This window comes from Haemorhous mexicanus, chromosome 4 (genome assembly GCF_027477595.1).
Source record: "Haemorhous mexicanus isolate bHaeMex1 chromosome 4, bHaeMex1.pri, whole genome shotgun sequence".
NCBI classification, from domain to species: domain Eukaryota; kingdom Metazoa; phylum Chordata; class Aves; order Passeriformes; family Fringillidae; genus Haemorhous; species Haemorhous mexicanus.
The window spans coordinates 65049503-65062792 of record NC_082344.1 but is presented as its reverse complement, the minus strand read 5'-3'; the positions used below and the strand labels follow the sequence as shown (position 1 = coordinate 65062792).

General features: G+C 38.1%; 1 protein-coding gene across 1 annotated transcript in view; it reads right to left on the bottom strand.

The window, feature by feature from the left end:
* Positions 1 to 13290, bottom strand: part of STK32B (serine/threonine kinase 32B) — a 159677-nt gene that overhangs the window by 22677 nt on the left and 123710 nt on the right. Inside the window, exons 7-9 of the mRNA XM_059845184.1 lie at positions 8927 to 9030; positions 4362 to 4478; positions 3102 to 3227 (exon numbers count right to left, since the gene is read on the bottom strand). Coding sequence (XP_059701167.1) covers positions 3102 to 3227; positions 4362 to 4478; positions 8927 to 9030 — 347 coding nt within the window. The remainder of the gene's footprint in view (positions 1 to 3101; positions 3228 to 4361; positions 4479 to 8926; positions 9031 to 13290) is intronic.

Here is a 13290-nt window from a genome sequence, read left to right as displayed (position 1 = left end):
TTCCCCACCCATTACATGGACCACTTTTCTATACCATAACACATAAATTTCTCACTAAGGAGACAGTGGGAAACTATCTCAAAAGCCTTAGAGAAATCCAGGTAAACAATGAGAACCACTTGTCCCATATCAACTGAACAGGTTACCTTGTCATTGAATATGATAAGGTTTGGAAATCCCATTTGCCCTTGGTAAATCATTGCTGGCTTTTCTCAATCAGGTGCTTCATTCTAATCTATTATTCTTTTTCTATTCTATCCACTTTATGAAGGTTTTCCTTACCCATTACACATATTACTTAAATATTTTGGATTCTTCATTTAAAAAATGCTATGCTAATTTCTGGTGCTTGAATCAAATTTTAAGATTCTTTGTTATACCAGAAAGTCCTTCACAAAAAATTTGCAAACAATTTGAATTGTGTAGTGGAAGATGTTAAAAGCAACCTATTTTCCTCTGGGACTTCTGAGAGTTCAATCACACCACTGTCACTGTCAAGGTGGAAGTACTAAAATAAGTCATATATAAATGACAGATATTTATAGTAAGCAAAGACACTAAGCAGCAAAAACACATCAGAAACTACTTGTATAATTTGTGGTGTCCTACAATGAAACATTTGGTCTAGAGATCACTCCATCATTTTTATTCCTAGCAAACTCTCTATAGTGAGAGCATAATAATTAGATAACTGATGCCTTTTCCTGTATATTATCCAGCCAGCTTTAGTAGAACATATTTGGTTTTTATCCATAGTTTTTAGATTTGATTGAGTACTTAAAAAAATATATCACTTTCATTCTGAAGCTTTAAAATAAAAACAAATTGTATTAAAAAAAACCCTACAACAATTTATGACTCCAAGCTGAAAATGAAGAAATTAACTAAGTTATAAAGAAGCACATGTGCAAGTTGAGTAAGAACTATGTTTATGGAATCAAATTAAGCTGTTAGAAATTAAGCTGTGGGACATTGCTCCCATGGGCCTCCTGTGTCCCTCCTAGCTGTAGAAGGCAAACAAGCTCCTGACAGTCAAAGCAAGCTGTTAAAATTTATAAAACTCTCTGGTTTCAAAACACAGGTCACAGGGCCCCCAGTTCACCTTCAAAGGAAGAAAAACAAGAAATATTATGTTGCGCGGCCTCAATTAATCAGTGAAAGTTTTGCTGGTGAGCAAAACAGAGAAATTTCTTAGAAAATGTATGACCAATCTTGGTCTCATGAAACAGCAAATCTTCTATCAAAAGAGATGTTGGGCTAGAAAAGACATTTTGGTTCTCACCTCACTGTTTTTCCTGACACACTTGATCGACCAGGTGGAACAAGCCCTGTAATATCAGACTCTTCATGGAAGAGTCTGGTAGAGCTTTTAATGAGATTTTCAGATTAATCTGGATAGATAAATGAAACATTTTTTCCCTATTTCCTTTTAAATGAAGAATATTATTTGCTTCACGTATTATAGATTTCCCCTTCAGTTTTATAGATGCTGCCAAAACACAAATGAAGTGAGTCCAAATGTGAAAAGAAAAGCTGTCTTTGCAGAGTCTGACTCCTGGAACCCCACCTATGTTGTATCTTTGGGTATGGGGAACTGGATCTCCCTTGTGAAATACTATGTTGTGAAGTTTTCCACATGCTGACAGTCGTGGATTAAACTTTTAGCTGGGAGCAGGAAGTGTAAATAATTGGTTGAGTTTTGCCTCAGAAGCAAGTCCACATCTCTGATATCTCAAAGAGCAGCTCTAACTTGAAAAAAGGAAAAGAGGAAAGTCAGTCTCCACTCATCCTGTAGATCCACAGCCCAGGAGAATGGAGTCCAGCAGGCCAAGAAGGAGCTTTGTTCTGCATTGCTTTGCTTAGGACAGCGATCTGAGAGGGTGTGGAGGAGGATCCTGGCCTGACAAAGCAATTATTCCAGCTGCATGGACATCAAGTAAGAGTGAAAGAGTCATGGCCTGGTAGATATGACATTCACCTCTCCAGCTTTCTAGCACCAGGACTGAGCTACAAAGAAAGAAAGGAAGGAATTTCCCCACAGATGAGAATTGCTCTGGAGTGCCTGTAAGAGCGGCCAGCCTTTCCCTTTTCCTGTTGTGCTTGTTGCCTGCTGTGTTCCTGGTCTTTCTCCCAGTTCCCTGAGGGAGACCCTGCTTGCCCACCCACAGCTGTCTTCTCCTGCAGGATGCTGCTTCCAGAGAGGCTCTGGTCAGGTGCCAGAAGCCCAGCAATCCTGGAGAGCAGTGTCCCGGCAACACACCTGGCTGCCTTTGCTCCATTATGCAATGATCTCTCACCTTCAGCTTCTGAAGGCCTGGATCCTCTCCCCATCATGTTTGTCATGAACTCTGATGTGCACCTGGATGAAGACAGGGTCCACATATTCTAGCTTCCTCACCTTTATTTACAGTTGCACAATTAAAAAACCCAGAAACAAAACTTGGTATGCTACAAATATGTTGTTTTGACAACAATTATAGTGCAACATGGCTGAAAAGAGTGAAGCAGCATATTAGCACCACAGTCATTGCTTTTTATTCATGGCCCTCAAATACATTGAACTTGAAAATGAGCAAAAAGGAAATATACAGAAAATACCAACAAAATGGGACCACGGTAAAAAAGAAATCACCGGATTACCTCACAGAATCTGAAGGTTTTATTGTAAGAAACTGTCACAAAGAAAATAGATCAGCCTTTTGAAACACTATTTTTTAACTGAAAAAGTAGCAGCATACTGGGATGTTAAAAAGTTTTCCAAATGATATTCAAATGTCTAACTTTGACTGCCACAACAGTCTTCTTGGTATTCTTTGTCTCAGAGTTAACTCTGACAATCATTTGCTCTAACAGCTGAAATGCAAAGTCTGGAAAAGGTTTTCTTTTATTTGAAAAGGAACAAAAAGTGAACCAAGTTTAATTAGTTTTTGTTGTGATCTATTGAAATGGGACAAATTTTCCCTCAACTATGACCGAGTGAATGAAAGCACAATCCAAAGTAAATCACTGAAGAGCAATAAATACAAGCATAAACAAGTAAAAAAGCAGTGATAATTAAAGTCAGAATTTACAAACACTGTTCACCTGGAATATTGACTTACGTTAGGAACAAAGCCTGGGGTCACAGCTTTCTCTAGAACAGCATCCCAGTTGACATCAGCTAGGTATGGAGAGTTCTGGATGTCTGCAAGGCTTGAAAGGCGACACTCTGGGTCCTTGATGAGGAGCTGTGATCAAGCACAAGGCATTTTCTAAGGAACTGGATGCCATACAGAACAGTAAATGTACCACATACATGAATTTTATGACACATATTTTTAAGTAAGAAAATGGCTAGGGAATCTTCTAACAGATGCTAGAAGTCCCAATTTAAAAAAAGAATTAAAAGTAATAAGTCACAGGATATGAGTACAGTTTAATTGCCACCAGATGGCTGTTGCAGGCATGAAGTGTATAAATGTAGCAGCAACAAAAGTCTGCTTACAAATACACAAGAGACCTTGTGAAATGAAACATCACAGATCAATGCCACCCAACAAGTTGTATTTTCTCTTTAATATTTTGGAAAATACAGCTACACTGAGAATCCTGGCAGCAATTAAAATTATCCACCTCACTGCTCTGTCTATGCAAGACTACATTGCTAATTGCTGCTAAAGACATTTTTTTTATTACTCTATTCAGACATTCACAAATATTTCCTGTTCAAGTATCAATATTGATGATCTGAAATACCTAAAAGAGAGAGATTATCTTTGTGGTGTAGTCAGGCAATTAAAGCAAATAAAAAACTTGGAGTTTAGGAAGAAAACAGTATTTAGGGTTGGATGCATACAGAAAGAGCCCTGCCTTCTGGTTTAGTGATGTTTGTTTGTTACAGCAAAGTTGCTCAACTTTTGTTGTTGAAACTATAGCAACATGGGTCATGAAGAAATACAGTCATTCTAATTTCTAATCACCCTGTCTGGAAACTGCAGCAGAAATTCAGAGGGCAGAGTGGTCCTTCCTTCCCTGTCCCACTTGCATATCCATAGCTGGGGGGAAATGAGGCCAGGCACAAACGAGGAATTACTGATCCCCAAAATTTTACTATCACTAATGATTCAGCTTTAAAATAAAAGAAATTTAAATTTTTTACTTCTTAGAAGCCATGAAAAGCCTGAGTCTAAGCCTAAGAACACTGCACCCTCTGAAGAGAAAATACCACACCACTCACATTCAGAACAGCCTAGAAATAAGCTCTGCTCTCTTATCCTTTAGATGTTGGCTACCTAATGTGTTTGTCTGATGCCTTTTCCAGTGTTGGGGAGGCTTCTGGAAGAGGAGAGAACAGAGGACAGAAGGTATTAGTGCTTTCTTACCTTTTTCAGTAGTGCTATCATGCCCTTGCACCATGTGGATGAGTAGTGAACTCTTTCGATCTTGAACATGTTGAGTATCTCATCAATGGGGGTGGCTGAATGAATTTCATAGGGCCTCTGGGATAAAATTAAATCAACATCAAGTCAGAGAGAATGGATAAAAGAGTGCAGACTAGTCACATTTTCCTGTGTTCAGTATTGTTTATCTTGAAAATATCAAAACCATGAAAACGTTGTATAACAATTTTAAGTCTAATGCTCTGTGTGTGTGCTTTTCTTTGGTTGCAATAAATGTAATTACTCATAGATGCATTTCCTCTGCAAATTTTTCTCTCAAGAAAGGAAGTATCCGTTCAAATGAGATGAATAAATAATTTTGTTCCTGGGGCATTGCATGTGAAATGTGGATTGTTTACTACTTTTTGCTTGCAATACTAGTGATCAGTTCTTGCAACCTAAACCAACAAAATTGACGATAAAAGGAGATTTGTCATCCTAATTTTACTGAGTCGTAGATAAAAGAACTAAAAAATGCTTACAAAAGTCTGTGTCAGAATCACAGTAAAAAAGAAGACTCCAAATCCCAATCCTTCTCCTTTGCTTTTTTTAAAATCCAAAATTAACGCACTACATGGATCTGCTGTCATGTGTTTGCAGTGCCTAAATTCTTCTATAGATGAAGAAAAGCTCTGGTCTTTACAGTGCTTTGGTCATTAAGTTTTCTCTGATTCGTCTTTTATTACATGCAGAATTTGGAAATAAAGGACTACATATAAATTTATATTCTTGCTATTTTCTGTGCACATCCTTGTGTGTTTGAAGCAAGTTGTTATAATTATACTTAATGTATTTTTGTAAACAAGTAAAGAGAGTGGATTGCTAGTGAATTAAGCTGTACCCAGCAGGTGGTAAATATGTGATATGAGATCTGCAGCTAAATGCCATCCTAGCAGCAGTGTGGAAATTAATGCATCATAATTCATAATCAACATAGAGTTACCTATTAATCCAATATCCTGAACAGCAAAGGGCAGATGCTCATTTACCTTGACTAAGAAATGAATCATCCCTTTGCCAGTATGTCCTAGTAGAAGGTTATAATTTAAGAATATTTCTAGGTGTTAGTTATCTAATCTGTTGAGGAATTGGAGTCACTCTTCACAAATACCCAGGACATATTCTTGTTCTGGGACAATTCATACATACATTTAACTTCCATATGAATGAAGCCAAGTGCATTCCAAAGCACTGGGGTGTTCTAAACATAAATTCAAGGAGGGTCTAAATCTTTTTGCTTTGATTCACATTCAGTTAGCCCATTATCATTTAGCTATACCATGTCCATATGAATTCCACAGGACTTCAATGTCTGCTTTAAATGCATAATTTTCCTGAATTGGGTTCAAAATTGTCAGCTAAAATAGTCTGTAATATGATTTTCCCTACATGTGGTAATGTTGCCATTAATGAGTTATTAAAAATGAAACTTTTACATGTTTTCTGTCACCTAGAAGCAATGTACTGCTGACTTAACTTGATCTAACAATTTGATCAATAGGATCATTGAGACAGATTGTACATCAATTGTTGAAAATGGCAATTAACTCCAATATTACCAACCATAAGGAATTATGAATCATCAAATGTTTTTCTGTTAAGGATGTTTCTGCCCCTGCCTATTTCCTGACAGGAAAATCCCTAAAATTTGCCTTATTTTCAAGATTATTGGCATTCTAAAATCCTGGTTTTTTGAGATTTGCAGAGATTTTAAATACTTTTATTAGTTAATTCGATCTATAAATGGCCATTATAAGCTTGGTCTTTTGAGGCTCTTCATACCTCTATCTCCCCTGTTTTTCAGCTATTCAATCCACTCAAGGATGCCTTCAGCTATAATTTGTGGAAAACGTAAAAAAATCTGGTTTGCTTTGTTCAGGATTTTTTATCAAAGTTTGTTATTAATTGTTCACATTGCAGTGAAAGTCAGAATCTGGGAATCCCACCTACTAATTCCTTCACTTTTTCTCTACTGAATTAATGGTATATCCATTTATTGCAGCATTTTAGCAGTTCTCTAAAGCTCAGGAACAGACTGACACATGGCATGGTTTGCATCATACAGTTTAATTACAGTTTAATTTCATGGACTTTGTGAAAAGATTGATGTTTGATGCAAAGCTGTATGAATTTTTTTCTTGCTAGCTTTTTTACCAGCAGCTGGATAAGGAGAAAAATGTACCTATAACTTATTGAGAAATGTCAGCTGTACTATGGGTAACCAAGAAAAATGGTGCAGAAAGCTCTGTACTGGAGACAACATGCTTCTTTACCTACAGGTCCATTTCAAGCAGAACATGGTCTTGGCTGCCCAGCAGTGGGAAGCCAGAAATGAGAATAGCTGGAATGCCTTGATCATCCTGAGCAGCAGATGCAAATAAAACCAAAAATTCAGCTCAATGAAAAACAACTAATTTTTACTCATTTTTCTTTTACTTATCACCTCTTGAATTCAGGCTGTCAGCATCATACGCTATGCACAGCTCTGAGGTGGAAAATCAAATTTGTGATATTTCTTATTTCTAATGCTCCTTCCTTCCTTGGCTCCTGCCTTTCCCATGCAGGAGCATGCAGCAGGCTCCTGAAAGGCTGCAGAAAGCTTTGTGTCCTGTGGCTCTGCCCCGTGCCACAGCCTCCTCTTTGCCCAGGGCTGCTGCTGCTGGCATGGGTGGGCTGCTCTGAGAGCCTGCTCATGTTCAGGGGGCAGTGGGGCTGTTTCCTCTGCTGGACAGAGCTGTGGGAAGCTGGGGGAGCAGGGGCTGCATGCCTGCAGGTTTAGCTCACAGCCTTGTGTGCAAACTGTGCCTCCCCAGCCATCTGCTGCTGTGGCAGATGGGGCTTCGGAGCTCGCAGTTGCTGAGACGGCAGCGTGCCTCGGGTTAGGCACATCTCCTCTACCCACTGCTACTTCTCTTGTCATCACTAGTGTCAGTTTAGGCCTTGTTTAGACTACAAAAATTTAGAAAATGCACACCTTTTCCTTGTCCATGCAGTGGTGTGAGCTGCCAAGCTGTCCTCTGGCTTGCTCAGTAGCCAAGAGCTGCTCTTCAGGAGAAAACAAGCAGCTGGCTTGGGTGACTTAAGCAGGTTCAGATGGCAACATTTTTATTAAAAAAAAACCTAACAAGAAATTGATTCAGTCTCAACTTTGCCTTGTCTGTAGCCAGATTGACTTATTCAGGAAAGACTGTATGGATCTTGGCAAATGGATATCTTCCTATATAATTTTTAATTTTTAAAGTGAATTGTCACATCAAAGTGATCTTCTGTGGTTAGCCTTGAGAGTTCAGCTTTCATTAACAATCATTCATTGCTCTCCTTTCTTGGAGACAGTCACTGGTGAAAGGGTTGATATAAAACCATCAGAAATGTTCTCTAAATTTACTGTAAGTGCAGCTTGAACTACTGTCTGTGACTAGGACTCAGGATGTATTATGCTTATCACTGCCAGACTTTAACTCCTCCATTGCAGGAACAATGTCAGTCTAAAACCTCCCTAAGGTTTGAGAATTATGGTAGAGAAAAATTGATAATAATTTTTAGTTTGTCATTTATGTTGAGAAAGGTGTTTAATACTCTATTTTGAGAGATGAAACAGCCTTTGCATGGGAGAGATCTTTGTCTCACGAGCATGACTTTTGTTATTCCTATGGAAATACAAAATAGATTGGCCAAATTTTAGGCCTTTGGAAAAAGTAGCTTCTGAAGTAACAATATGAAGACACTCTGAAATTAAATTTTCCATTTAAAATTAAGAATAATAATTATTTCTTATTTCCATTTTCCTTTATCTGTTATACTACATAAAATTGTGAGATCTTTGTGGGATGAATCGGCAAGACAAGGTAACCAAACTTTATTAGTGTCATCATATAAAAAACATACTGCAGTGCAATAAAATCCACTTTCCAAAACAGCTGCTTTAGCTATGTCATCATCCTGAAATAGTATCTAAATTACTGTTTTCTGTGGGGAATAGTAAATATTTAAGCAACTGACTGTAATCCTTTGAACCAAAATGGAAAAGAGTTTTCCATTATCTTCTGTGGTATTCGACCATGCACAGGAAGATTTTTCATTAGGTTTATTCACGTAATTGATTAGATAAGAAACAATGCACTGGCAACTAAGCATTTTCTGTAGTTGGGCCAAGCATCTTAGGAAATTACATTAGATCTCTTATGGTATTAGCCAAGAGAATCAAAGAGAAAATAGAGTGTGAAGTAACTCAACTTCTACTTGAAAAAAAAAAATACCATTGTTTGCAATTCAGCATTACAAAGAAGCTGTTAAACATTAGGCCTTTCTTTAGCCAAACTGAGGCAAGTTTCCATAATGTATTTGAGTAGGGGGTGAAACTTTCCCATGAGTGTTTTCAGCTAGGAAAGAACCAGGACAGCATTCCTGAGCTGGGCCTTGTACACTCAAATTTTATCCTGAAGAGTGCACTCAGGGCCACTGCAAACTTGAGATTTTTGTAAGATAACAACAAACTCCATCATTCTTACCCAGCCCCTCAGTAATTCATATGCTGTAATTCCTAGCGACCACCAGTCTACCGGGTACGAGTATCCTGGACCTCCATCCATAAAAGCCTGGAACACTTCTGGAGCTAAAACAGTAAATCAAATTGAACAATAAAGCATTTCATTAAGGGTATTATTTCACAGCTGAAAAATGAATAAGGACTCAACAAACTGGAATTAAATAGATTTAGAAGCACAGCGTTTTCAGGATGTAGTTTCAGTGCCTTGTTTTATTGATAACAAGAAATCTTTGCCAGGCAGGGTGTTTCAAAAGTCAGTAATTTCATATGTTAATTCTTACTTGGTTCATTTAAGTTTTAAGTTATGTGAATAAAAATAAGTAATAGGAGGGGAAATCTCAGCTGTGACTTAGAATATTTAGGGTAATGTAAACATTTTATGGGAAAAATATCTCCAAGTGAGGTGATTCTTCATGATTGATGAAGGTGTTGAATATGGTAAATCTCACCTTTATTCTACATTTGGATATAACTAATCAGACTAGTTTTAAAGCTATTCAACATAGGAAAATGGAACTTAGATAGAAATCCTGATACTGATCTTAAGATGTGAGAAACTGTCACAACTGGAAGATGAAGTCACACTGTCACACTGTCAATGAAGTAATGACTTCCATAAAAGTAACTTCTGTGGATGAAAAGAAAATGTATTTTCAATACAAGGATCCACTTTGTCTAATTTTATGAAAAAAACTGTACTAAATAATGTTACTGTAATTTTTTCAGAAAACCGGATATAAATAAGAGTGGATATGAAGTGAAATGAAATAAAATAAAATAAAATAAAATAAAATGAAAACTTCCTCATGTTTTTCTAATGATTTAACAGGAGAATCTCAGTGCACTTTGTTAAAACAACATTTTCACTGGAGATTTTCTAAGCAGCACTGTCCCCAGCTGTAACATCATGCTAGATTACAATTACCATGTGAGCCTCTCCTGCCCATGATACTGAGGCTAATGCACCACATTACCACTGATTACCATGGCCTCACTTTGTGCAGTGAATGATGCAGTCTGGTCACACTTCTGACTGGCAGTTTGGGATTTGACTATTTGTGGCACTTAGAGAAGCACCTTTAATAAATAGGTTCCTTTTAGAGGAGTTTTTGCAGTCCTTGAATTATGGATGGCAACCTAATAATTTACAGCTCCAGACCTGACTTCAGAAAGTCTTCAAGTGTCAAATATAATAGAAGATTTCAGCATCCATCCATTAGTTATGGCAAAACTCTGATCTGCAGAATAAAAACAGTGAATGCATGAAAGTGCTCTTATACTCTTTGACCAGCAGGACCATGTCTCAACATGTTTGATGTGAGATCTGCAGGCACCTAAATAAACATTTTTTCTGGAATACATGTGTTTGGAGAATAGGTGACCAGTGGATCTCTGGCAGAGGAAAATTGTGCTGTGATCCAGTATGACATAAAACAACAATGCCATGAGTCATTACACTGAGTTAACTCTTTCTCACCTCCAGATGACATAGCTTCCCCTGGCATGCTGTATCTTCATGTGTATTTTAACTCTTATTTGCGTGTTGCTGGTGTGCAGTGCATCACATAGTTGGTGAGAGCATAAGCAGGATTCTTTGTATTACTTTATGGATCAATGCACTTATATTGCACATCAGGCACCAAACTTACATTTTGAATATCACCATAAAAACATTGTAGTGAAGGTTTGCTTGACTTAGCCCCATTCGTTATGGTTTTTGCCCACCATGCCTAGATGATGTACAATATCTCATTACACAAAAGAGCCTTTTGGCATTTTTACTGAACTATGCAGGTATAAGGCTGGTTTCACTATTTCTTTCATAGCTTTAACATTTTAATAATGAGACAGGTCACTATCTGATTTCTGTGAGATAGAGGTGAAAGTACTTTATTGATGTAACCTATGACATTGCCAGAATGGTGCAGCTGTTTTGCTAATTTAATGACTGAGCTATTGACTTTTATTTTATTTTATTGTTCTAAAATTCTCAAGGTCAACTCATCCTACATTAAGCAGATCAGCAGAAAATGCTTTATTTTGCCCTGGAGTTGTGAAGCTGTTTTCTCACCTTAAGCTGATGGCATTCTGAGGACAGAATCTGAACAGTTAAGGTCCTGATTTTAAAAGCAGACAGCCCCTTTTTGCCCACTTTAACAGCATTATTTTCAGTGCAGCTGGAATGCCTCTCTGCACACCATCAGCTCCAGTGAAGTGCTTGTAAACACTCTCTTCCCATGGTGGGGGCACTGGCAGAGGGTACAATATGATTTGCAGTATCCTATATGCAGGTTTTTTCCCAGGGTGAAATCTCAACCATGTCAAAGCCAAAAGACCTTTCTCTAGTTTGACAAGGCTGTTGAATACTCATTTCACACTAAGCTTGTGCTTAATGTGTCTAAAAGTCTTTTTGAACTGAGCCATTAGGTGCAAACAGAGGGTTCCAGGCTGTGTGCAGACTTCTGGAGTTTGCCTGCTCATTCAGAAACAGAGCACGATCTTACAGAAAGTCAGCACACCCTCCAAGTCATGGAATTAACCAAGCTCTGAGGAACTAGAGCTATGAAACACAGGACATAATATTAGATTATGCTGTAAGAAATAACTATGCCTGGAGAACCAATTCAGAGTGCAAACTGGTTAGGATGAAAGCAAATAAAAACTCTATAAGGAAAGATTAAATTCCACATTGATTTTCTTTAACACTGTTGCTTAAATATCTGTACTCTTTTAAAATTTGAACTTGATCCCAGGATCAGCTTGGACAGCCATCCTGCAGCCTGCTCCAGGTAGATTCTTCCAAAGCATGTTCAGATTTGAGCTTGCCAGCTTGGAGCAAAGGCAAGAGCTCTGCTGTGTGCACCTGTTGTGAACATATCCTCTCTTGCCATAACAGATTTAGGATGAGAAGAATACTTCATCTTTTACCCCCATGCATCTACTTAGGCAGAAGTATTCTGCCTTCAAGACTTTGTGTGAACAAGAGTGAGAGTACCTGCAAGAACAAGAGTTTCATATCTTTTTCCTTTAGAAGTTTCCACTGAACAAAGGGTTTTCAGGAAAATAAATGGGTTCAATATTGGGTGTGATCCTGCAGTTTGTTTTGGCCAAGAGTTGTAGTTGCAATCACACACACACTTGGGGGAAAGGCAGTAGATGTTTGCATGGCAGAAGTTCTACTTTTAAACAGTGAGAATAAATCGAGTAATAGCAAGTCTAGCAGCAAGAGTGAATTCAAAGGAAAGCAGAGAAGTGTTGCAGTTGGTGGATCCCACAGGTCCTCACAGTTCCCCTGACTGAATTTCTTTGATGTGGTGGGGAACTGCAGATTCCTAGAGCTGCCTGAAGAATGACCCAACAGCAGAAACCTGGTCCAGCCTCACTGCTCACCCTGCTTTGAGCAGAGGTGGAGTAGAGGCTCCTGGGGGCCCTGCAATCACCAGTCACCTCACAGTCCTGTGACCCTAATGAAGCTCAAGCAGGGAGCTCCTCACAGCACATCTGAGTGGGATGGCAGGGGGCAGAAAGCCTCAATGGGATCTGTACAGCTTCTTCCTCTGGGCAGTCATCATGAACTGCATTGCTCCTCATCTCTGCCCAGATGCTCAGACACCTGGAAAACCTGTCACCAAAAGAACTGGGAACTTTAAAGTCTGGAACTCAGAAGCAACACAGACTTTTTGTTTAGGTTATTGCTTTTCATGTTTGGCAAAGTGTGATCTGACACCTTTCATGCAACTTTTTGAAAATGACAAAGAAACACCCTTTAAATATCAATGCCATTCCAAGATGGGACATCTCTACTAATTTTAACAGAGCAAACAAAATCAGGGATGTCTCTTTGTCTTATATAATAACGAGTAATTGCACATACTAACTTTGGCAACTAGCCAAGCTAAAAGTCCTTCTATTGTTTCTTTGCTGCATCTATACTTTTCTATTAATAATACACTTTCATTATTTTATTGTTTACCTGCTTTGCTTTCTTGAAAAGTCATATAAATGAATCCACATTACTACTGTATTGTGTGCTTCAGTGTATTTCTTGGTTGTCCTCAATAAAAATTTCAGTCAATACTTTTTTCCAGTATAATAATTCCTCTTCAGACATGTATCTTTTGATGGTTTTGCACTGTATCTTTTTAATAATGCCATATTACTGCAGACTCTGGGAAGTAAATAAATGGTTATTTCTGTCAAAAATGAAACCATACTAGAGGACAACCTATGAACAAATTGAATGTGAAAGCAAATCTAGAAGGTCTGCATCCATCTCAGAAGTAATGGCATACTGGGATATCCTCCCTCCTGTTCTGCAGGTTTGTG